General features: G+C 41.1%; 1 protein-coding gene across 5 annotated transcripts in view; it reads right to left on the reverse strand.

Annotated features, from left to right (window-relative positions):
* The window catches only part of LOC137622931 (uncharacterized), a 615,385-nt gene that overhangs the window by 101,977 nt on the left and 488,158 nt on the right, over window positions 1–25,250 (reverse strand). For all 5 annotated transcript variants that reach the window (XM_068353504.1, XM_068353501.1, XM_068353500.1 and 2 more), the window contains one exon: window positions 4,554–4,988. In XM_068353504.1, the coding sequence (XP_068209605.1) occupies window positions 4,554–4,988 (435 nt within the window). The remainder of the gene's footprint in view (window positions 1–4,553; window positions 4,989–25,250) is intronic.

Here is a 25,250-nt window from a genome sequence, read left to right on the forward strand (position 1 = left end):
TAATTTTGGAAAAAATCAAGGCCTTGTATAATTTTAAAATAGTATTGCGGTCTGCCCCCATGTTGTATGGGACAATACTTTTAAAAGATTCAGAGCCTCAAGACACTTAGCTTTTAATGCTTTTAAGTGAGAAACCCATGTAAGCCTACAATCAAATATCAACCCTAAAAATTTAGCTTCACTTGCACATGGGATCCGTTGACCTTTGATGTATATATCCGAGTCTGGATGTACTCCCCGGATACGACAGAAATGAACAATTGTAGTTTTACTTAAAACCATTCATATCGGCCCTCTGGATAATTTTATCAATAGTTGTATTTTTCTCTCAATCATTGCCATTCTAGCTCCAGCAAATGATATGGAGAGATCATCCACAAATAATGTTGCGAGAACATCTCGGGGAATGACTGAGGATATCCCATTAATTGCTAGTGCAAAAAGAGTTACACTCAGCAAACTACCCTCAGGAACTCCTTCTTCCTGGCATTTACTCTCTGATAGAGTTTTCCCAACTCTCACTTGGAAAATTCTAAGTGAAAGAAATGACTGAATAAATAGTGGTAGCTCTCCTCTTAATCCAAACTTATGGATTCTTTTAAGCATACCATATCTCCATGTAGCGTCATATGCCTTTTCAAGATAAAAAAAGACTGTCACATGGTGCTGTTTGGAAGCAAAGGCTTCACAAATGGAGGACTCAAGTCGTATCAGCACATTAGTCGTTGAGTACATTTTTCTGAATCCACATTGAATGGGTGATAAAATACCCTTCTTTTCAAGGTACCTCATCAGTCTTACATTGACCATCTTCTCCATGATTTTGCACAAACAAGATGTCAATGCAATTGGCCTATAATTTGCTGCTAAAAACTTGTCCTTACCAGGTTTTAAAAAGGCTAAAATAATGGCTAGTTCCCAAACACTTGGATAACTATGATCAGGCCATATTCTATTAAAAATGCTTAAAATAAATAACTTTGTATTAAAAGGTACACGTTTAATCATTGCATATGAAATTCCATCCGGTCCAGGGGCTGTAACGTTACACGTAGCAAGGGCAGAATCAAATTATCTTTCAGTAAAAGGAGAATCGTATGACTCTTGCTTTCTTGTTGCAAAATTTAAAACTTTCTTTTCTTCAATGCTCCTATACTGGTGACCAGGAGCTGCTTCACAATTGCATGATACATTTGAAAAATGGTCAGCCAGGGCATTGCTAATTTCTGTTGCTCTAGTCATATACTGGGCATTTACCTTTAACACTGGTGGTGGGTTTGACGTGAATTTGCCTGCTATCTTTTTGACTTTCCTCCACACAGATGATGTTGGTGTTCTACTGTTAATAGAGGAGACATCCAAGACTGGCGCCTAGCTTCTTTCATGGCACGACGGAACTGTGCTCTACATTTCTTGTATATGACTAAATTCTCCTCAGTATGACGCATGCGCAATCAAGCTAAAGACTTTCTTGTAGCTCTGTGCAGGGCAGTTAGTTCAGATGACCACCAGGGGACTGGTTGTCATCTGAATATCCCTGTTGTTTTGGGAATGGAATTGACTCCTGCTGTGTGAAGAGTTCCATTAAGTAAGTCTATGGCATCATCAACACTTTCAAACTGTTCTGCATTTCCTTCAATTTCACTTAATTTGTGAAATCTATCCCAGTCCGCCTTATCAAGATTCCATCAAGGCGATCTCTGTAAAGGTGGACCATTGTTGGTGTTTATAATGATTGGTGCATGATCACTAGTATGCCAATCATCTAATGTTCTCCAATTAAAATTGAGAAGACAGTTAGAGCTTGCAACTGATAGGTCAATGCAGGACAAGGTACCTGTCTGAACATGGAAATGTGTGGGCTCTCCTGTATTAAGGAGTCCGACATCTTCATTCTCCAAAATTGATGATATAATATTACCCCTTGCATTTGCCAAAACATCACCCTATAAAGGATGTCTACCATAAAGGATGTCTACTATTAAGATCTCCTAGTAAGAGAAAAGGTTGTAGGAGTTGTTTAATCACCTCTACTACATTATCATATGAGATGTTATCATTTGGAGGCAAGTAAAGAGAACAAATTGTGTATTTTCTCCCTATATCAATCGGTACAACCACTGCCTGCAGAGGGGTACAGATAGACAAAGATATTTGGGGAACATCTCGACGAATGTATATAAGACTTCCCCCATGACTCCCTGAGGGGGGAGAGAAAAGGGTCTTACAGTTTACAGGGGAGAAAAGCGGCGGCAGGTATGGCGCCTACTTTCGGCTGTAAACTAAGGAAGCATAGCTTCCCTTGCCGACAACGTCGTGGGTGGCAGAGGAACATAGATTCCCTTGTCAGCAACATTGTCGGCTGCAAGACAGTACATCCTGAGTCACCGTCATACTTCAAAGCGGAGTACTCGGCGGCAGAGAAGACAGACGGTATAAGATTATCTAAGTCAAGCCAGAGTTAACTACTCGGTGGCGATGACAAAAGATAGGGTTGCCGCTTGTGATGGCGGCACTCAGGGGGGGAGAAAGGGTTTAGCCTCTTTTCTCTAAAAGAAGAAAGTATCGAATTATACCCATAAATTCTAGGGGATAAATATCCCCAACCGAACTAATAGGAAACGACAAAAAGAGGTTAAACAATGGGAATTACTTTACTAACGTATACAAAATGGGTTAGGTTAGCCTAACTCCGGTGGGGACCGTGGCTACGGTTGGTACCGCTGGGGTCCCAGTTGTATACGAAAGTAACGATACAAATCTTCACCAGTATAATTTGCCTAACTAGCTAAAGTTTTCTTTAATAGCTAAATACCGGGAGCGTCGCACTACTAACTAAATAAAATGCGTTTATGACGTGCGACCGTGGCTCAAGATGGCCGTCTCCGGTGATGGCTACGCTCTACCAAACACACTTAAATTATACGAATTTAAATGTGTGAAGGGAGCCTAAAATTATACACAGGAAAGATTAAATACTCAACTTTCCAGAGGATGAAGATGCTGGAGATTGCATGATAATATTCCGAAAAACAGTAACAAACACCGAGAGAAACGTGGGAGCACACTTAGCTTAAATGCTACAGTTTAAAGGAATGATGGGCCATAGCAGCATGGGGAGGGGGTCCACTGGGTACCTTGATAACGGCTCCCCTTTTCTTCGCCACTCTTCTCCCTCAAAGAGTTAAATCTATTCGGGGTGAAGATTGCTATGTGTCGTATCAAAAAATACGTCCCGTGATATTATGCGATATCCTTAAAGATATATTAAGGATACTCACGCCAGGAGTTAGAATTCTGGAGACCTATGGTTAATTCTCTGGAAGTATCACTGTAGCAAATATCCCTTAGAAAGCTACCTAAAGGAACCTTCCATCAGGACGACATGGCCAAGCCCAAAAAGGGTTTATAAAAGCTTTAGGCTAACTCATTAAGATCTTGAAAAAAATATGAAAATTTATAAAAATAAAAAATATGCCATACATTTCTGTATCTACTTCATGGTATTTAAGCTATACAGGGAGGAAGGGGGGGGGAGCAATAGCCAAGGGATTACTATAACAATGAACATTGGATTCATAATACAATAATATTGTACTTTAGTCCTCTCAGTCTCCTCCCCAACTATAATACTCACTCACCTACATAACAAAGTGACTATTTCACCTGTGACGAACAAATGGGTGAGGCCACTAACCACCCACCGTAATGTTGGTTCTATCATCCACTTTTGTATTACCAACTCGACCTATCTTGCCATATGCTTTACAAAACCATTTGGCAAAAATTCATATTTAAAACCAGATAAAAGGAGTCCTGCTACAATACTCCTGTTCAAATTCTACTTGCCAAAAACCAGCATTTTCAAATTGCTAGATAAAATTGAGCTGCAGAGGATGGGGTCAGCAAAGCGTAACTGACGATGATTGTGTAAAGTGCTAATCATAATTATGCATATGCTTAATATTCCTTTCCTAGTGCCATCAGGGAGGATGGGACAGGGGGAGAGAGAGAAAAGAATTTTTTTTTTTAATTAAAGGTCAAGAAACTCATTATAATCCTTAAATATTAACCTTAGTCAAGAACAACTACAGCATAGCTGACGAAAAGGTAAGGGCTTTGTACTGACTGATTATGAGCCACTAATAAAGTACCTGGTTTCTAAAAGTATGAGACAAAGGTCTGTATTCTTGTGGGAACAAAAACCAAGACTTGTAATCCCTCAAACTTATTAAATTTTCTTAAATAGCTACATTATTTGTAATGATTATGTTGTACAGTACCTCTTTTAGAAATATAAATTTTACTGATAAATCTATTAAAGGGAAAAACACTACAATATATATTAACTACTAATATACATCTTACAAAATTATAAATGGCTCCAAGATATCTTGAATGTTCAGGGAAGGGTTATTTCAAAGGGTATTTGCTACTGATCCCATTTTATCACTTATCAGAAGACCAGACCATGCGAAACTAATGAAGTCATTTAATAAAGAAACAAATCTTTGTACTGAATAACATGAACAAAATTCAAATAGATTCCAAACCTGTTGTGAGTCTAGGTATTTTCTTCACTGGACCACATTTTCCAAGTTCCTTTCCATCAGATCTTGTTTTATTGCCTAATTTATCTGGATCACATCTTGCTCTCTCACTTACTTTTCTCATAACCTGAACGTTACCCGGATCCAAGGAGTTCCCACTTTTGAAATTACTTGAGCTTGCATGAGACGGTTCGTTTTCTGTCCACTTTTTATCTAACTTGATTGAACTTTTGTTTTTAAATTCTTCTCCTGCAATGATTATACTTAATTCATTTGTTCCATCTTTAGTGTCTTTTACACTTATTTGTACTGACATGTTTGTATCTGGCTCTGATAATTCTCCCCCAGGCCTTCTTACTAACATATTTGATTTAGGTGAATTTTCTCCTTTAGTCTTTGTTTCTGACTTGCTTGGGCTTGAATCAAGCAAATCTGAATCTGTAAATAATTACAACAATAAATATAACATCAAGACACAGTAATTTTTCAGAAAGACTAAATGATCTGACCAGATTTTTTAGTACAGACTTATCATAAGGATTGCATAATGTTATAAAATAACATTAAAATGTTCTTTGATATTCATTTCTACTAAGCACCTAACTATACAAAAGTAAGTGTTAATTTTTTTTTATACAAACCATTACAGTATCTTTAAGATAGCCTATTCATGAGTCTAAAAATACTACATGTTCTTATCTTTAAAAAAATCATATTCTACATGTCTGAACAACTGCTATTTAACAGTGGGATAAAGTTATGGACATTTAAAAAAATCAAAGTTTTCATTGAAAAAGATACTACTTTATTTTGAAAAATTTATATATATCTTATTAAATACTGTAGCCATTTCTTCAGCCACTACTCAAATAGCAAATTAGATGGGTTCCTAAGAAGCACAGCTACAGACACACCAGGATGAGAATTAGGAACCTTACAAAACCAGAGGAGTTCTTGGGAATAGTGACATTAGGAACAGTTCTTTGGAGTACTGAGATATTTAAATTTGCTGGGATGAAAGTTTACGCAGACATTAACAATTCTATGTTCCCACAGTTGTAAATTTAAAGATTTTCAAATTTACCCATAGGATTTTTTTCCATAACCAAATAACCATAACCACATGTGCATAATTATCCACTGATTACCTGGCTACACATCAGGTAGAGCAGTCTGTCTTGAGTAAACAAACAGACGACAGTTGTACTGCGCATTATAACAAATGAATTATTGTCTTGCAAGTTACATATCATTTACTGATTCCCATTAAAAAGAAATAAAATAAAAAAAGATCCTGCAGTTCTCATCTTCTTGTACAGTAATTAGGTGGTTATTTAAATTCTGGGAAAGAAATAAATAGCACGATATGTTGAGGAAGGGGGAAGGGGTTATAAAAAGAAAATAGCTCGGTTTCCTCACTAAACGACTTGGAACTGACATGTCAACATAGCGTACATAAACAGAATTTGTGATGCCAGCGTACATAAACAGAAGTTCGTGATGCCAGCGTACATTTGATATACTGTACAGTATATTCAAAATATACTTAATAAAAAACTTGAGTGATTACTCAAAAGTGTCACTATTTGTAAATTGCATATTCTATGGACTCTTCTGAGTAATTAATCCATTATTAATTAGGTATATTTTGAATATACAGTATATCAAATGTACGCTGGCATCACAAACTGTTTATGTACACTGGCACCACAAATTCTGTTTGGTTGACTATGTTGACATGTCAGTTCTGCGTTTAGTGAGGAAACCATGCTGTTTTCTTTTTGTAACCCCTTCCCCCTTCTTCAATGTATCTTGCTAATTATTGCTTTCCCAGAATTTAAATAACCACCTAATTACTGTGCAAGAAGATGAGAACTGCAGGATTGCATTATTTTGGAGTAAATGGAGAGCTTGGTGTTGTAAACAATTACCAAAAGATGTTTTAATTAATTAGCGGTATACTGTACTGTACATACTGTTATGATATTATTAGTCCTACAGTTTTGATACACGGATGACAACGGTAATTATTACATGTCCACTTTTGACGACATAAAATATTTTGGGCAGTTGATAAAATCCACTATAAAGATTCAATTGCAGGACATTATATGCATACAGTGAGCCCTCACTTTTCATGGGTTCATTCTTCGCGATTTTGCTCACTTGAAATACAGAGAACCATATAAGCTATTAAACAAAAAAATCACACATTCATGGGTTCGCATATGATTTCAAACAGCCAGCGCTCCTTTGCATCGGGCTCGCTTCACGCCACTTCCCTCTCCATCCAGCAGAATACCCCATCTCTCGCTGACTCAGCCTCAGTCTTGCATTGCCTCTTATCATGTGTACAGTTAAGCTGTATTGTAGTGATAGTACTGTACATCTATTACAGTAATATACACTAGAGTATCAGCAAGTGTTGTATTAGATTAGAACAACAGTGTTTTGTTTTTATACGTATCCCAATGTTTAATGTAGTGTTGCGTACTGTACTGTATTGTACCGTAGCCTTACCATGTACAGTATACAGTGCACACATGAGGACATGTACCGTACACTTACTAATATGTCTTTATTCAATTACAAAATACTTATACAGTATTGTGATAGAAACCAAGTAAAAATAATATTAGGCAGTACTGTACTTAGAGTGTTATTCGACTGTGCATAGGCAATGGGCAGTGAGTTGGTAGGGTTAGGAGTTACCCCACCATAGGGTAGAGAGTATTCAAGGATTCTAGTTCTTCGCCCCGGTCTTTGTTAGCTAAACCACCCAAAAAGCGATGCCTGACTATATAAGTTGAAAAATTATATCTGCAAACCAGCCACAACAATAGAACATAATATTGTATGTGAAGAGGCAGGTTTGTTAATAAGGTTACAGTACTGTATTTGGAACAAGCCGTGGCACTGAGTTGTTCCACAACATTACGCTGTCCATTTTTGGGCTCAGGCCATGTTGTCCTGATGGAAGGGTTCCTATAGGTAGCCTTCTAAGGGATATTTGCTACAGTGATACTCCCAGAGAATTAAACCAAAGGTCTCCAGGATTCTAACTCCTGGCGCGAGTATCCAATACAGTAAAGGATATCGCATAATATCAGGGGACGTATTCTAGATATGACACATGGCAATCTTCACCCCGAATAGATTTAACGCTTCGATGCAACGGGGAAGTGGCAAAAGAAAGGGGTGCCGTTCTAGGTACCCGGTGGACCTCCTTCCCTACTACTACCGTGACGCTATTCCTATTCTAGTAGCCTGCTAAGTGTTGTGCTCCCCTTAGCACGGTGTTTTTTACTAGTTTTTCTGAATTTTCAGCATGCAATCCCCAGCACCTTCGTCATCTGGAAAGTTGAGTATTAATTCTTTCTTGTGTGTAATATTAGTCTCCCTTTTCACAGTTAAATTCCAATAATTTAAGTGTGTTTGGGTGAGCGTTGCTGAGACCGTAGGCAGCCATTTTACGACTGTTGTCGCCCGTTACATTTTTGCATATAATTTAGTTAGTAGGGCGACACTTCCCGGTGTTAAAGCTATTATATTAGCTAGTTAGGCAAGTGATACAAGATGTGATATTTCATATATGAAAATTATTCTTTCTTCTATTATGTGACTTTACTTATCGTATGCGGGCGGGAGCCCCGGGGGTACCGATTGCCTTGGCCGGGGCTCCTACCAGAGCAAGGCTACTCTTGCTCATATATACATTAGTAAAGTAATTCCCCTGGTTTAGCCTCACCCTTATCATTTAGTCTCGATTCGAATGAGATGTTACATTCTCTAGAATCTATAGACAAGTTACGATATTTATTCTCTCTCTGAGAGAAAGAGGCTAAACTCTTCCTCCCTCCCCGAGTGACGCCGCTGTCATGGGCGGCAGCCACTGTCTCCCTTCATTGCCGTTGAGTAGAACGATGTTCTTACTGCCCTCGGCTTTGATTCAGATAGTGACATACTCAGGGTGCCCTTGTCTTGCCGACGACAATGTCGTCAGCACAGAAAGCCATGCTTTCCCAGCTCATTGTTTGAGGAAGGCGGCATACCTGCTGCCACCTCTGATATCAATATCAAGACCCTGAACCCCTTCTCCCTCTGTTCTTTAGTGACGTCATGCCGTCACAAGATTCTTTCACCGGTATTCTGACAATCATCTCGGGTTGCTAGGATGACTGCGTTACCGGCTGGCACCCTGCCAGCGGCAGTTAGTTCAGCCATCTCTGCCACCTTCCCCCTAACTCTCTTCCTTCACAGGAAGTTAATAAAATTGGGGGAAGATTAAGACGGCTTCTGACGGCTTCCGGTGGAAAACCTAATATACTTTGGAAAGTCCTCAGCTCTCTTTAGCTGCCATCCACATTCATTGCCGCCGACAGGCCTTTTGTGGATGGGTGGGAGCCAGAATCTGATAGATTCTTTCCCCTTCCATTGGAACTTTCATTCTGGTAAGGAGACAGTAGGCAGTCTTATAGTCCTCCTACACTTCCAGCTGTTATGTTCATTCATAATGGTAGGAAACTTTCCTTCCTTAATTTTTCTCTCTTTCTTTCAGTTAGCACCGTCAAGTACTAACCTAACAACGGCAGTGTCTGCCGGCAAACTACTGTGTACAACTATACAGTAGTACATATGATTTCTAACATACTCTGTGTTTCCTATCACAGACGATTGTTGAGACCATAATATTCTGTTGAGGCTGAGTACTCCCTCAACACCCAGATGGTTTTCCTTAATCATCAGGGACTTAAAATACCCAAACGGTATTAATATAATACTACAGGTGGATAATGTTAGTATAAGCTATTTACTAACTCTAACTCTGGCTCAAGAATTGAAGAGACAGTGAAAGATGGAAATGGAAGGTTGTTAAAAGGAGAGGAGGCAAGGAAAAGGTGGGCGGAATATTTTGAAAGTTTACTGAATGTAGAGGATAATGGGTAGGCAGATGTAATTGCTGTTCCAGGTGTTGAGGTGCCGGTGATGGGAGATGAAAATGAGAGAGAGATTACAATAGAGGAAGTGAGGAGAGCACTAGATGAAACGAGAGTAGGAAAAGCATCTGGAATGGATGGTGTGAGAGCTGAGATGTTGAAGGAAGGGGGTGTGACTGTACTTGAATGGTTGGTGGGATTGTTTAATGTGTTTTGTGTTGTCAATGGTACCAGTAGATTGGGTTTGTGCATGTATTGTACCACTATATAAGGATAAGGGAGATGTGCATGAGTGTTGTAATTCAAGAGGTATTAGTTTGTTGAGTGTAGTTGGAAAAGTGTATGGTAGCGTAATGATTAATAGGATTAAGGATAAAACAGAGAATGCAATCTTAGAAGTACAGGGTGGTTTTAGAAGAGGTAGGGGTTGTATGAATCAGATTTTTACAGTTAGGCAGATATGCGAGAAATATTTAGCAAAAAGTAAGGAGGTTAATGTTGTGTCTATGGATCTGGAGAAAGCGTATGATAGAGTTGATAGGGAAGCAATGTGGAATGTGATGAGATTATATGGAGTTGATTGAAGGTTGTTGCAAGCAGTGAAAAGTTTCTACAAAGGTAGTAAAGCATGTGTTAGAATAGGAAATGAAGTGAGTGATTGGTTTCCGGTGAGAGTGGGGCTGAAACAGAGATGTGTGATGTCGCCGTGGTTGTTCAACTTGTATGTTGATGGAGTGGTGAGAGAGGTGAATGCTCGAGTGCTTGGACGAGGATTAAAACTGGCAGACGAGAATGACCATGAATGGGAGGTAAATCAGTTGTTGTTTGTGGATGATACTGTACTGGTTGCAGACACAGAAGAGAAGCTTGGCCGACAAGTGACAGAATTTGGAAGGGTGTGTGAGAGAAGGAAGTTGAGAGTTAATGTGGGTAAGAGTAAGGTTATGAGATGTACGAGAAGGGAAGGTGGTGCAAGGTTGAATGTCATGTTGAATGGAGAGTTACTTGAGGAGGTGGATCACTTTAAGTACTTGGGGTCTGTTGTTGCAGCAAATGGTGGAATGGAAGCAGATGTACGTCAGCGAGTGAATGAAGGTTGCAAAGTGTTGGGGGCAGTTAAGGGAGTAGTAAAAAATAGAGGGTTGGGCATGAATGTAAAGAGAGTTCTATATGAGAAAGTGATTGTACCAACTGTGATGTATGGATCGGAGTTGTGGGGAATGAAAGTGATGGAGAGACAGAAATTGAATGTGTTTGAGATGAAGTGTCTAAGGAGTATGGCTGGTGTATCTTGAGTAGATAGGGTTAGGAACGAAGTGGTGAGGGTGAGAACGTGTGTAAGAAATGAGTTAGCAGCTAGAGTGGATATGAATGTGTTGAGGTGGTTTGGCCATTGGCCATGTTGAGAGAATGGAAAATGGCTGTCTTCTAAAGAAGGTGATGAATGCCAAGGTTTGGGTGGATGGATGGAGTCAAGAAAGCTCTGGGTGATAGGAGGATAGATGTGAGAGAGGCAAGAGAGCGTGCTAGAAATAGGAATGAATGGCGGGCGATTGTGACGCAGTTCCGGTAGGCCCTGCTGCTTCCTCCGGTGCCTTAGATGACCGCAGAGGTAGCAGCAGCAGTAGGGGATTCAACATTATTAAGCTTCATCTGTGGTGGATAACGGGGGAGGGTGGGCTGTGGCACCCTAGCAGTACCAGCTGAACTCGGTTGAGTCCCTTGTCAGGCTGGGAGGAACGTAGAGAGTAGAGGTCCCCTTTTTGTTTTGTTTCATTTGTTGATGTTGGCTACCCCCCAAAATTGGGGGAAATGCCTTGGTATATGTATGATGATGTATGTAAAGTTTCTCTCCCTTGTATCCTCCCTATCAGGGAAACTGAATATTAATACTGACAGAGGTCTCAGCAATGGCCTGGGAGAGGAAATACAGATATGTGTCTTTTCTATTTCCTTTCAAGCTTACTATCATAAGCTACCATAAACAATAGTGATTTCTATTGTTATTATTAACTGTAAGCTTTTATATCACTGATATAAAAAAAAAATACTCATTGGTATTTTTCCTTTACAGGATGACCCTATGGAGAAGTGCAGAGCGATGTTCTGCACCCACAAGGGGAAAGACTTCTGTGGCCACACAATGTGCAGGACTCACGGCCCCTGCATCGTCATCATAGGAGTCCTAAAGTATTGGGACCCGAAGGGTTGCGCCATTTGCTCAACCCTGCTGGCCAACAGGTTTGGCGAAGCCCCCCTAGTTACCCTAGAGACTAGGGATACAGCAAGGGGCACCCTTCGCAAATGGGTAAGAAGGTTCCAAAAGAACTCTCAGGGACCATACTTGCCCAATGACTCCCTGAGGTGCCAAGTGTTCCCCAAGGCTCTTCCGTGTGCGGTGGTGTCCCAGGAACAGCTCCGGTCCCCCCCCCCCCTTCGTTCAACTGAAGATTGACTCGGACATTAACAAGGCACTAGAAGGCATGGACATCCACCAAGAGAGGATGTCAGAAGTGTCCACCGACACCGAACAGGACCTACTACAAGGTGGCCCTGAAGAGAACGTAGACCCTCCCCGAGTGGAGGAAGAAGGATCTTTGTCAACGGCAACAGACGACCCTCAGTTTGCCGTGACGGCATACCAACCTCTGCCGTCAACGTCCTCAGCCCCAACTCCACAACTTGTTGCCCATGTTAACGCAAGTGAAGAGATTCTGACATCTCTTCAACGAATGATGGAGTCGTTCCAACGGGAACAAGAGACGATGCGGGAATTGATTAAGCAGCAGCAAAAGCTGTTGCAGGAGAAGATGGACCGCTTCAGAACCACCAAGAGCACCTCTAAGAAGCCTCTTAGAGTGTCTGATCTCCCTCATTGCTCCGAAACTAATCCCTGGAGGTATGCGGAGCATATGCCAATGATGAATGGGAAATTTGTTTCTGAGAAGTTGGGAGCCAGGCAGATTGAAGACCTTGAGTTCTGGCCTAACTTTTCGGCCTATCCAGAGTGCTACATGAGACTGCGGGACGAAAATGCGACCCGAGAAGAAATGGTCCCCAAAGAGGTCATCATATTCGAACACGAGAAGGCGCAAGCCATCCTCCTGAAGGCCTTGAAGGGAGCCGGGTATACCAACTCCAAAGTCTCAGCACTGAGCAAGAAACACCCCACCTTTCTTGCCCCTTCATCCACCTCTTTCCCCTTTACGGAGAAAGCACTAGACTTTGCCGTCAAGGCCATACTTAGACCCAGAGATCGCAGAACAACAGTTCAATGAGAACCTTCCAAAGTTGCCACACCATCTTCTGAGGAAGAAACAGGAGTCAAAGGAGAGACTTGAGGTTTCCCTCTCTCATCAGAACTGTCTGGAAATGAGTGCAGGTCAACATAATGCCCCAGAAATGTTCCTCTTCCTGGCTAAATCTCACATGGGTACCCTTGTGAAAAACCTATATGCTTTCCTCAGAGCGAGGAGAGCTTGTAGAGAGTTCGTCTTGGCTTCAGCAACCATCAGACACGAACCAAAGAAGCTGATTACCTCGAGTATCTGGGGTAAACACCTTTTCCCACAGGCACTGGTCCAAGTCATTGCGAGAGCAATCACGGAGAACAGGAACCTTCTCCAAAAGTGGGGCATGTCCTCAAAAAGGAAATCTTCGGAAGGAGGTCACCAGCTCAAGAACAAAAGGGCGAAGAGACCTCGAAGACCTGCACAACTCTCCGCCATGATTATGACCACGGTGCCTCAGACCACCTTCCAGATGGTCCCTCAACAACTGGTAGCCCAGTCACCAGTATTTAACCCTACCTTTGAGAGGCAGTCGACTTCCTTTCGCCCCACTCAGAAAGGTAAAGGTCGTAAGAGTTCTCCAGGAGGTAACTTCTTTCAGGGCCAAGAGGACGTGGCCGCGGAAATAAATCCACGGGACCCTTCAAGCAAAGAGGGGTTCCAGGTAGGGGGCAGACTACATCACTTTCGGGATCGCAGCCTAATCACGAATGGACTCGGGTGGAAATGGAGAACTCTTCCCCATTTTCCAGAATTCTTCTAACACTCCACCCTCTTGTTGGAAGAATATACCTCAGAACTCTTGAACAAGAAGGTGATAAAGAAAGTGAAGTCCATCAAGTTCCAGGGAAGGCTGTTTTGTGTTCCCAAGAAAGACTCAGACAAACTCAGAGTCATTCTAAACTTGTCTCCACTCAACAAGTTCATCAAGAATAACAAGTTCCGGATGCTTACTTTGCAACACATAAGGACCCTTCTGCCAAAAGGGGCGTACAAGGTCTCAATAGACCTAGCAGATGCTTACTGGCATCTCCCGATGAGTCGCCTTTTCTCCTCCTACCTAGGATTCCAACTACAGAAGAAGATGTTTGTCTTCAGAGCAATGCCCTTCAGACTGAAAACACCCCCAAGGATATTCACGAAGCTAGCAGACACAATCATCCAACAGCTACGCACCAAAGGTGTTCAAGTGGTAGCATATATACTGTAGACGACTGGTTGGTATGGGCAGCATCCACGACTACTTGTCTGCAAGCAGCCAACAGAGTAATCCAGTTTTTGGAACACCTGGGCTTCAAGATCAACCGCAAGAAGTCTCGTCTCACTCAAGCTCAACAGTTCCAGTGGCTAGGAATCCAATGGAACTTAAAGTCACACCACCTCTCCATTCCATCCAAGAAGAGGAGAGAAATAGTGGGAGCTGTCAGGAGACTAATCCGTCACAAGAAGATTTCAAGACGCCAACAGGAAAGAGTGTTGGGCTCTCTCCAATTTGCAGCAGTGACAGACCCTGTGCTAAAGGCACATTTGAAAGATAGGTCAGTAGTCTGAAGGAGATACGCATTAAACGCTCGAAGAGATCAACTAAGGTTAACCCCGGCCTTGTTGTGCACGCAATTAAAGCCATGATCAACAGCCAAGAGTCTAGCACGGACAATTCCCCTGCAACCACCGCAACCATCAGTGGTGATACACACGGATGCCTACTTGGAAGGACGGGAGGTCATTCTCATGACAAGAAAGTGCAAGAGAATCGGTCGCACCAGTTCAAAAATTTTCATATCAACATTTTGGAAACTATGGCAGTCTTCCTGACATTGAAGAGACTATCCCCTCGCAGATTAATCCACATCAGATTGGTCCTGGACAACAAGGTGATAGTAAAGTGTCTAAATCGACAAGGCTCGAGATCACCCCACATCAACCATGTGATGTTAGCCATCTTCTACCTGGCAAAGACGAAAGGATGGCACCTATCAGCAGTTCACTTTCAAGGGTTCCGCAATGTGACGGCAGACGCTCTATCAAAACGAAAGCCCATAGAGACAGAATGGTCCCTAGACGCAGACTCATTCTCCTTCATCTCGGAAAAAGTCCCAGAACTGCAGATCAACCTCTTCGCAACGAACGACAACAAGAAACTATCTCGTTACATAACCCCTTACATGGACCCTCAAGCAGAAGCGATGGATGCCATGTCCCTCAACTGGAACAGGTGGAATCGCATTTACCTGTTTCCACCAACCAATCTCCTGCTAAGAGTCCTCGACAAGCTAAGATCCTTCAGAAGGACAGCAGCAGTAGTAGCCCCAAGTGGCCCAAAAGCAATTGGTTCCCTCTAGTCCTAGAGTTGAAACTAAAGCTGTTTCCTCTGCCGAATCCAGTGCTATCTCAACTGGTCCAGAAGTCGACTGTCTACGCTTCATCCTCGAGAACCAGCAACCTACATCTCATGATTTTCTTGCCTTAGCAGCGAACAAAAAGTTTGGAATCTCGAAGGATAAAGTTGACTTCATCGAGGAGTACAAGTCAAGTTCGACTAGGAGGCAATACGAATCGTCATGGAAGAAATGGGTGTCCTTTGTGAAAGCAAGGAAACCGACAGAGATATCGATAGAATTCTGTCTTGCATTCTTCATACACCTCCACGAACAAGGCCTGGCCTCTACTACAATTACTTCTTGTAAATCAGCCCTGGCTAGACCACTTCTGTATACTTTTGAGGTGGACCTCTCAGGTGAAATCTTTAATAAGATCCCGAAAGCATGCGCTAGACTCAAGCCTGCAACCCCATCAAAGCCCATCACGTGGTCTTTGGACAAAGTCTTGCACTATGCTTTGAACTTAGACAATGAGGACTGTACTCTAAAGGATTTAACACAGAAAGCCATTTTTCTGTTTGCAATAGTCTCAGGGGCTAGAGATAGTGAAATAGTGGCCTTATCCAGAAACAAAGGCCATACAGTATTCAGTTCCTAGATTCAGGAGAAGTGAACCTTTTTCCTGATCCTGCCTTTCTTGCCAAGAACGACCTACCCACCAAGAGGTGGGGTCCTTGGAGAATCTGCCCATTGAAGGAAGATGCCTCTCTGTGCCCAGTAGAGTGTCTTAAGGTCTATTTTTGAAGAACTTTAAACTTCAATGGAGGACAGCTCTTCAGAGGCGAAACTTCAGGATCAAACCTACCTTTAAGACAACTGAGAGCGAAGCGCACCTACTTTACTCGCAGAGCGGATCCTGACAGTACACCCGCAGGTCCGAGGAAAGTTGCTTCATACACTGGGTGGAGATCATCCAGGGTCTTCTACAAACATTACACGAAGCAAGTACATGAAATAAAACACTTTGTGGTGGCGGCGGTAGTGTCATTAAACCCGTCGTCTAGTGCTGCGATGAACAGTGGACTGTTTTGGGACTTTACAATGCATCGGGTGCATGGGTATACCTACCCACTAGTGCAGATCATAGCTATGGTTGACATACTGTTCTGTGTAGGTGCATATATGATCAATACAGTGCCGAGTTAACGTTTGCGTTACAGTGTTTATGCATTTCAGAACATCTGACCATGTCAGCGAGATTTGGTTTCACATCTCCATTGAGTGGCGTTATTCCGATAATGTAATTATATATTTTTTTCTACACGAGAAAATATATGTTTTGATGTGTTGTAATGCTGGATCAGATTCATACTTTGTTGTAACTACATTTGATAAATTAATTGCATAATAAAAATACTTGACCGTATTCGCGTCTTATTACTGCTCCCTCAGTTGTAAGCTAATAAAGTACACTAGAGTTTTACTAAACCCCTGTATAGGGCTTATAGCCTTGAAATCACAATAATGATTTCCAGAGGAATAAAACTTACATTCTTAAGGCAAATAAAAAAGGTAGGCTTCAATGTTTTCCTTTTTGTTCCAACGGAAATACAAACCTTGAATCCTTATTGTCGATATCGACATTTTCCCTGCTGGGGACAGGAGGCGCTAAACCAGCTCCAGGTTTAGTGGAAGTGACAGATCTCTGGAATTTCACATATAGGTCTAGTAGACCAGATAAGGAAATCTACTCAAGGCGGAAGGCACATACACAAACCCACAGCAAATAGTAATTTCAAAACAATTCTCTAGTATACTTTCCATCAGGACGACATGGCCTGAGCCCAAAAAACGGATTTTGATCAAAGTAAACAATCTATTTTTGGGTGAGAGGGCCATATTGTCCTGATGGACCCACCCTCTTGCTGACCCCTCCCAAAATTATTTTATCTGTGGCCATTTCCGCTTAACGGCAAGAACAAGAATGGCGTCACAGTAATAGTAGGGAAGGAGGTCCACCAGGTACCTAGAACGGCACCCCTTTCTTTTGCCACTCTTCCCCCTTACATCGAAGCGTTAAATCTATTCGGGGTGACGATTGCCATGTGTCGTATCTAGAATACGTCCCCTGATATTATGCGATATCCTTTATTGGATACTCACGCCAGGAGTTGGAATCCTGGAGACCTTTGGTTTAATTCTCTGGGAGTATCACTGTAGCAAATATCCCTTAGAAGGCTACCTATAGGAACTCTTCCATCAGGAAGACATGGTCCTCTCACCCAAAAATAGATTTTTCACTTTGATCAAAATCCGTTTTCTTCCTTGTTCCAACATTAACAAATCATCTGGCAACAGTTTATGCAGTTATGTATCCTTTACCCAGTAATAAAGTGTAGTTCTTTCATACCATTGGTCTATCAAAATGAAATAATTTTTTTATATTCACCACTCTTGTACTGTATTTTGTTAACTCTTCTACAAGATTGTCAAAAATTATGCTCGGTAAACTTAATCCCTGACTATGGCAGAAATTTAGCAGTGTGACACCTTGATTTTTTCCTCCAAAGCTGAATTTTCTTATCGCATCTTCAAAACCAAATCTATCAGTTCCTTCAGGGCCTTCAGGATGCTATTGATAGCACTCTCTAACTGGAGCTATTTTGTCACTGCTTCCAAATAACATTACCCAAGATTCCTGTTTTTTCTTCTACTCTGGCTGCAGTAAGTATTAAGAATATTCACATTACCTTTTCAAAATCACATTACTCTTCATTATTTTTACATTTATTTGCTCAATCTCTGTCTTACCATCTGATATTTTAGCTTGGAACAGTAAACCTACTGCACTTTGTCTCTCTAAGATATTACCAATACTTTATGTGCAAGCTCTTCCGCATGTTCCATCCTTTATTAAAAATGTTATGTTTCTTTTAGCTAGTGTTTTCACCATTTCTGCACTTTTTCTTGAAATCCTAGAAACATCAACTGTGCTTATTTTCATTTAGATTTCTCTTTCTCTATTTTCTCTGTAGATTCTTTATACCATCTGCCAATTTAGACACTGTCCAGTAAAACACTACGAATCTTAAAGATAATTTTTATTTTCCCTAGCTATACAAACCCGAGTCATTTTAAAGGGTAAGCTCTTGGTGCACTTTTATTTAGACCATATAAAAAAACTGGTGGGCATGGCAACAATATATGGTTGAGCCATGCTTCTACCAATAAATCGTCGAGGAGATGCTAGCGTTATATCATCACTTTGTCTTTTGGTTGAGACTTGCAGGATGGCAGAGGCAGGCAATATGAATAAAATGAATCCTGTTTGTAAAGCTAGGAAAGATAAAAATGATCTTCAAGTTTGGCAGTTTGCTTCTATGTGAATACAAACCCTTGTCATTTTAATAGGGTCTTCCTTGGGTGGGAGAAGTCCTAAAGTCAGAGAAAGGGTGTCTGTTTGACATTTTGCCCGGAGAAGTCACGCCCAGCTCTGATAAATTCTCAAGTGACATGAAAATGAGTGACATTATCCCTGTATGACAAAGAATACAATATACTTTGGAATAGACAATCATGTGTATTATAAAATTGTAGCTAAATTTTATAATGCATGATTCAAAGAGGTGTGCTTGAATGTCCATCAGTGCTGATACTCCCACAGCCATCAAAGGTAACTGATCAGTTGACACAGGGGTTAACTGTACTGCAGAAACAGTTTCTAAACCAACTGTTTGACAGTCACTATCCCACATCAGGTATGAATAAGTAACTGATGAGTTGACATTAGGATAACTGTGTGCAGGAGCATAGTTTCTACATCAACTACTGGGCAGACAGGGCCTAGAGAGCAGGTGTCTAGGTGCCATTTATCAAATAGTGAGCACGGAAAGTAGTCTTCTTCTTCTAAGTTCCTGCTTTAGGTACCTTGTAAGTGCAATACCAAGTGCTATAGTGGAGAGCAATATTTGTGGTGAGTCCATGCATATCACCAGTAAATGTTTCTCCTAAGGGTTTGTAGAGCTCATAATAGTCTCTCCCAGTCACAGAAAAAATGTAATTTTGATTACCCTTTTTCCCTTTCTTTTTGTGTTGACATAAAATGGAAACACTGGAAACTACAAGGTATAGTATTTATCAAATAGAGATGCACTACCCTAATAGAGCATAGTAGTAAATCCTTTAAATCACCAGTCCCTTCTTGAATGATAAAAAAAAGTCAAATCAGTTGTCACAAAAAGGTGGATTTTGGGTCTTGTGGGAATCTATGGTCATAGCAAACCTATGAATATTATAAGCCCTGGGAGGGACACCAGTAGACCCTTCTCCCAAAGATTTGAAAGCTCTCATAATAGTCTCTCTGTCCGTGTTGGCAGAGTGCTTATTGCAAAACGGTAGGGTTGTGGCAACACCACAAATATCATGAGCATTGGGAGGGGCCCCAGTTGATGCTCCTTCCAAAGATATAAGCCCTCATAATTACTCCTCTTAACCAGAAAGGAATTGTGATCTTAGACCCTATCTTCTTGTTTTGACTTGTCCTAATAAACAAGATATTATTATTATTATTATTTCTGGGCTCAACCTGTGCCGCTCCGTGAAATGCTCCTTTAGCATCATTTCTAAGGTATATAACTGCTATGTATTACCAGAGAAAAAAGTTGCATAGGAATGCCAGGGATGAAACCAGCTCGCTCACCTAAATAGTGGCGGTATATAGTAACTGGGGCGTGAAAACCACTACCAGAGGTCTCGTGCCATTTAGATATCTCCTCTTCAAATATCCCCGTTACTACGAGGTGCCGTTCTACATCCACTACTGATTGCTACTACCACCATCTCCACCCACGCCAACTACGTCACTCCTTTCATAGCATCTTCGGTGTTTACCCGTGCGTTCCTTTGCTTGTGATTTTTTTATTCTTTTGAGTGCTTTTTTGTACGAGATGTCGGACGTTCAAGCTTCCTCATCCAAGTTAAGTACTAGAACTATGAATTTTGAGTTTCTGGAGGTAGCGATGCCTTTATTTTCTTTGTTATTAGTGTTAACGAGTTTTATCGGGTTGGTGGTTCCGCTCCACGGCAGCCATGCTTGGTTTCGCTACCTCCACTTCTTGTTCTTGACGTTTTGCAATTGGTCCCCCATACTAATTGTAACTCGTTATGAACCTTTATGCACTTGCTCAATACCTATTCACATTACGCGATGCTTTTATTCAGCTTTAATCGCTATTTCATTATTATGGAACGCATATATTTTAGGTTATGGGGTTGCTTGCTACCCTTCTAGGCCGAGTACCTTGAAGGCATATTCGTCACCGTGTCATGGTGTCTTTTTATGCTAGGATTGTTTGCTCTTATTCATTCCTACCACCTTTAGATAAGAGTTAGGTCCTGTTTATTGGTTAGAGAGGGACTCCAGGTTAACGTTTATTATTTTACATATTTTTATCTTACTGATCGGCACCTTACCCGATCGAGCCTTTGTGTTGTAGTCCCCCTGTCCAGTTCGGTAGCTACCCGAGTCTGGTGGGCTAGGCCTACTTTCCTCATTCATGTTGTTCTGATGTTCTCCTGCGTCCCTCTCTTACTGCTTTATTTTAACTTTATTTAGCTTTATTTTGCATGCCACATAACCTAGTTATATATATTTTTGTTTCGGTCATTTTACCAGTTAGTTACGATCATTCTATTTATATTGGCATCGCATGGATCTGTTTTCGTAGGTTGGTACTCCTGTCCGCTCGCGGACCCACGTGATCACCTCGTACCCCTCCATTGGCTTCTTCTCGCTAGTTCCCCCCCTTGTGGAGCGTTCCCCCCCATGCCCTCATCCCTCTCCCGGGATACCTCATGTCTCCTTGAGACTTCGGAGATCAGATGTTTGTTTTTGGTCGAATACGCTCGCCCCCCTCATCACCCCCCAGGGATACTTCATGACTCCCTCCCTTAGTCTGAAGCCGAGAACAGCTGTTGGGGTCTTAGTCGAGTACCCTCGTTTTCCATGCTTTGTCGTAGCCGTGCTCTCCCCGGCCGCTCTGATTGGCCCTCGGGCGGCCGGGAAGATTACGGGTTGCGTGTTAGGTTTTCTTCCGCGTGATTCCCTCGTTATGTAACGTATCATGATTTTATGTTGCCTACTACTACGTAGGTTATTTATCAGTTTAAATCACGGAAGAACCTTCTTTTGTTTGTTTTGTTATTTCGGTTGGGTCCTTGTGGCTGGAGGGGTTCATAGAATCCCCCTCTTGTTCTACCCTTCTCTTTCCCCCTACCTGCCTTACTTATTGTCCCTACTATAGTTTTGTTTTGTTTTTCACCTGGGTTGCATCCTTATGGTGCACTCTTATATTTGTCAAGTCTGTAAATAATTTTAATCTTCCATGGGTTGGAATGATTGTTGTAATTACTTTCAAGATTGTAAATAATTATTTAATCTTACAGTTTTTGAGCATTGTATTGCACTTTCCCCCTTTTACTTCCATAGTTTGGAATGTTTGTTGCAATTACTCGACTTACCCTTCTATCCTTTATGATAAGGGATTAGACAACTCACTTGAATACTTGGTATTTTGTTTACTATTTGTATTAAATCATGTTTTTTGATATTTTGGCTTTAATTTACTTTCCTTCTCAGGTGTTGGTTTTAAGCTTTGGGACCATTTCTCTTGTACTATTTCATGGAGCGGCACAGGTTGAGCCCAGAAAAGGGATTTTGACGAAGGAAAAAATCTATTTCTGGGCGAGCGACCTGTGCCGCCCAGTGAACTCACCCTCTGCTTCCCTCCCAGAATGGGCCCAAGCTTGGGTGCTATGAGGAGTGACGTAGTTGGCGTGGGTGGAGATGGTGGTAGTAGCAATCAGTAGTGGATGTAGAACGGCACCTCGTAGTAACGGGGATATTTGAAGAGGAGATATCTAAATGGCACGAGACCTCTGGTAGTGGTTTTCACGCCCCAGTTACTATATACCGACACCTATTTAGGTGAGCGAGCTGGGTTCATCCCTGGCATTCCTATGCAACTTTTTCCTCTGGTAATACATAGCAGTTATATACCTTAGAAATGATGCTAAAGGAGCATTTCATGGAGCAGCACAGGGATCTCGCCCAGAAATAGATTTTCCTTCGTCAAAATCCCTTTATTATTACTAGCCAAGCACAACCCTAGTTGGAAAAGCAAGATGCTATAAGCCCAAGGGCTCCAATAGGGAAAAATAGCCCAGTGAGGAAAGGAAATAAGGAAATAAATAAATGATGATAATAAATTAACAATAAATCATTCTAAAAACAGTGATAACGTCAAAAACAGATATGTCATATATAAACTATAAAAAGACTCAGGTCAGCCTGGTCAACATAAAAACATTTGCTCCAACTTTGAACTTTTGAAGTTCTACTGATTCAACTACCCGATTAGGAAGATCATTCCACAACTTGGTAACAGCTGGAATAAAACTTCTAGAATACTGTGTAGTATTGAGCCTCATGATGGAGAAGGCATGGCTATTAAAATTAACTGCCTGCCTAGTATTAAGAACAGGATAGAATTGTCCAGGGAGATCTGAATGTAAAGGATGGTCAGAGTTTTGAAAAATCTTATGCAACAAACATAATGAACTAATTGAAAACCAGTGCCAAAGATTAATATCTAAATCAGGAATAAGAAATTTAATAGACCGTAAGTTTCTGTCCAACAAATTAAGATGAGAATCAGCAGATGAACACCAGACAGGAGAACAATACTCAAAATAAGGTAGAATGAAATAATTAAAACACTTCTTCAGAATAGATTGATCACCAAAAATCTTAAAAGACTTTCTCAATAAGCCAATTTTTTGTGCAATTGAACAAGACACAGACCTAATGTGTTTCTCAAAAGTAAATTTACTATCGAGAATCACACCTAAAATTTTAAGTCATACAAATTTAAAGAAACATTATCAATACTGAGATCCGGATATTGAGGAACCACCGTCCTTGACCTACTTACAATCATACTTTGAGTTTTATTAGGATTCAATATCATACCCCATAATTTGCACCATGAACTAATTTTAGCTAAATCTCTATCAAGGGATTCACCAACCCCAGATCTACATTCAGGGGATGGAATTGATGCAAAGAGAGTAGCATCATCTGCATATGCAACAAGCTTGTTTTCTAGGCCAAACCACATGTCATGTGTATATAGTATGAAAAGTAATGGGCCAAGAACACTACCCTGTGGAACACCGGATATCACATTCCTATACTCACTATTGTGCCCATCAACAACAACTCTTTGAGATCTATTACTTAAAAAATCAATAATAATGCTAAGAAACGACCCACCCCCTCCCTACTGTTTGAGTTTGAAAACAAGGGCCTCATGATTAACACGGTCAAAGGCAGCACTAAAATCAAGGCCAATCATGCGAACTTCCTGACCACAATCAAGGGATTTCTGTACAGCATTGGAGATTGTAAGAAGGGCATCACATGCTCCAAGGCCTTTACGAAAACCAAATTGCAAACTAGGGAAGAAATTATTACCTTAGGGAAGAATAGGTGGCAGGAAATAATTCTTTTAAGGTAATAAGTGAACTACCCTTCAAGAACAAGTAATAAACTGTCCCAATCATCAGTTACCACCTTTAATGCTGTTATTGTAAAGGAGTTGAATCGGTTATCATTAATAGCAGGATTTTGGATCTTAGCTACAAACTCTGGTATAAAAGTAAATGACAGATCTTTCCAACCCCTGGAGTGCGAAACAAGTCAAAAGTTATGTAAGATGCTCCCTTTTTGATGAATCAAGAGCTAAACGGAATACCATCTTAGTAATAGGTCTAAATCTGAAGCCTTGCTGAGGGGAGCAAAAAGTGCTATTTTAGTTCTTGCAGAAGTCATAGTTGCTGCAAAACCATGTATATCACATGCTTCGGGAGGGACCCAAGTAGACACTTCTCCCGAAGATGAATATGCTCTCATAACTATCAAGAATAGTGGTGTAGAGTGGCACAGTGTTCCGTAAATAACATAAGTCACAAAGCTGGGACCACTTTTCCGTCACAAAGCTGGGACCACTTTTCCTTTAGGACCTCTACAGAGGACTTGTGAAGGGATCTGAAGGTTACTTTGCAGTCAGTCTCGAAGAGCCCTTTTTCCAGAGGAGTTGCTGGGTAACCCTAAAGTGTGAAGAAAAATTTACAAAACTGTTGTATGGAACTTCCTTACATGCCGTTATCATAGCAGAATAGGCCAATCAGCAATCTACCTTGGAACTTTTATAGTTAGATCTAGAAAGTTCGGGTACCACTCCACCTGAAGCCATTCTTACCGAGATGTCTTGATGTATTTAGATCTAGTTTAGGATCTGAAAGATTAGGCAGAAAAGGAGGGTTTTTTTTTTTAAGTTTTTATAGTTTATATAGGAAATATTAATCTTATTTTATTTCAATTTATCTTTATTTTTCCTTGTTTCCTTTCCTCACTAAGCTATTTTCCCTGCTTGAGCCCCTTTGCTATAGCATCCTGCTTTTCCGAATACGTTTGTAGCTTAGCAATTAATAAAAATAATAATAATAATAATAATAATAATAATAATAAAGGGATTTTGACAAAGGAAAAATCTATTTCTGAGGAGATACCTGTGACGCCCGGTGAAAAGGGTTCTTCCTTACACTTTTCTGATATAAATACTTCCAAATATACCATAGAAAGTTAAAGTATGGAATGCAGAGGTTACTACCCTCGCACGAGCACCCAGTGGGCGTCGTGTATAAAGCAGGGGCGTGTGAAAACCACTATTCACAGGCTGTCTTCCATTTAGATAATTCCTTCATCAAAGGGAAGGGCCGTAACAGAGGCCCTAGCTACCTTACCTGAGCCACTCTACTGACGCCCGACGCTAGCGACATCTGAACTACATCCTTCTGTTGGACTTTGTAAGCGTCGTTTTGTTTTTGTGTGCCGCTTGGTTTTCTCTCTGTTTTTGTGAAGTTTCATCATGACCGAGGCTCTCCTTGCTCCTGCACCAATGTTAAGTACCATAGATTGTTTTGACAGATTTGTTAGTACCGGGCTAGTGTTATCTTTATTTATTTTAGTGTTTTTAGTGCGTACGGCTTTGGCCTTCCACGGCGATAGCGGCCATTGTTATTGTTTACGCT

The sequence above is a fragment of the Palaemon carinicauda genome, chromosome 30, assembly GCF_036898095.1.
Source record: "Palaemon carinicauda isolate YSFRI2023 chromosome 30, ASM3689809v2, whole genome shotgun sequence".
NCBI lineage: Eukaryota > Metazoa > Arthropoda > Malacostraca > Decapoda > Palaemonidae > Palaemon > Palaemon carinicauda.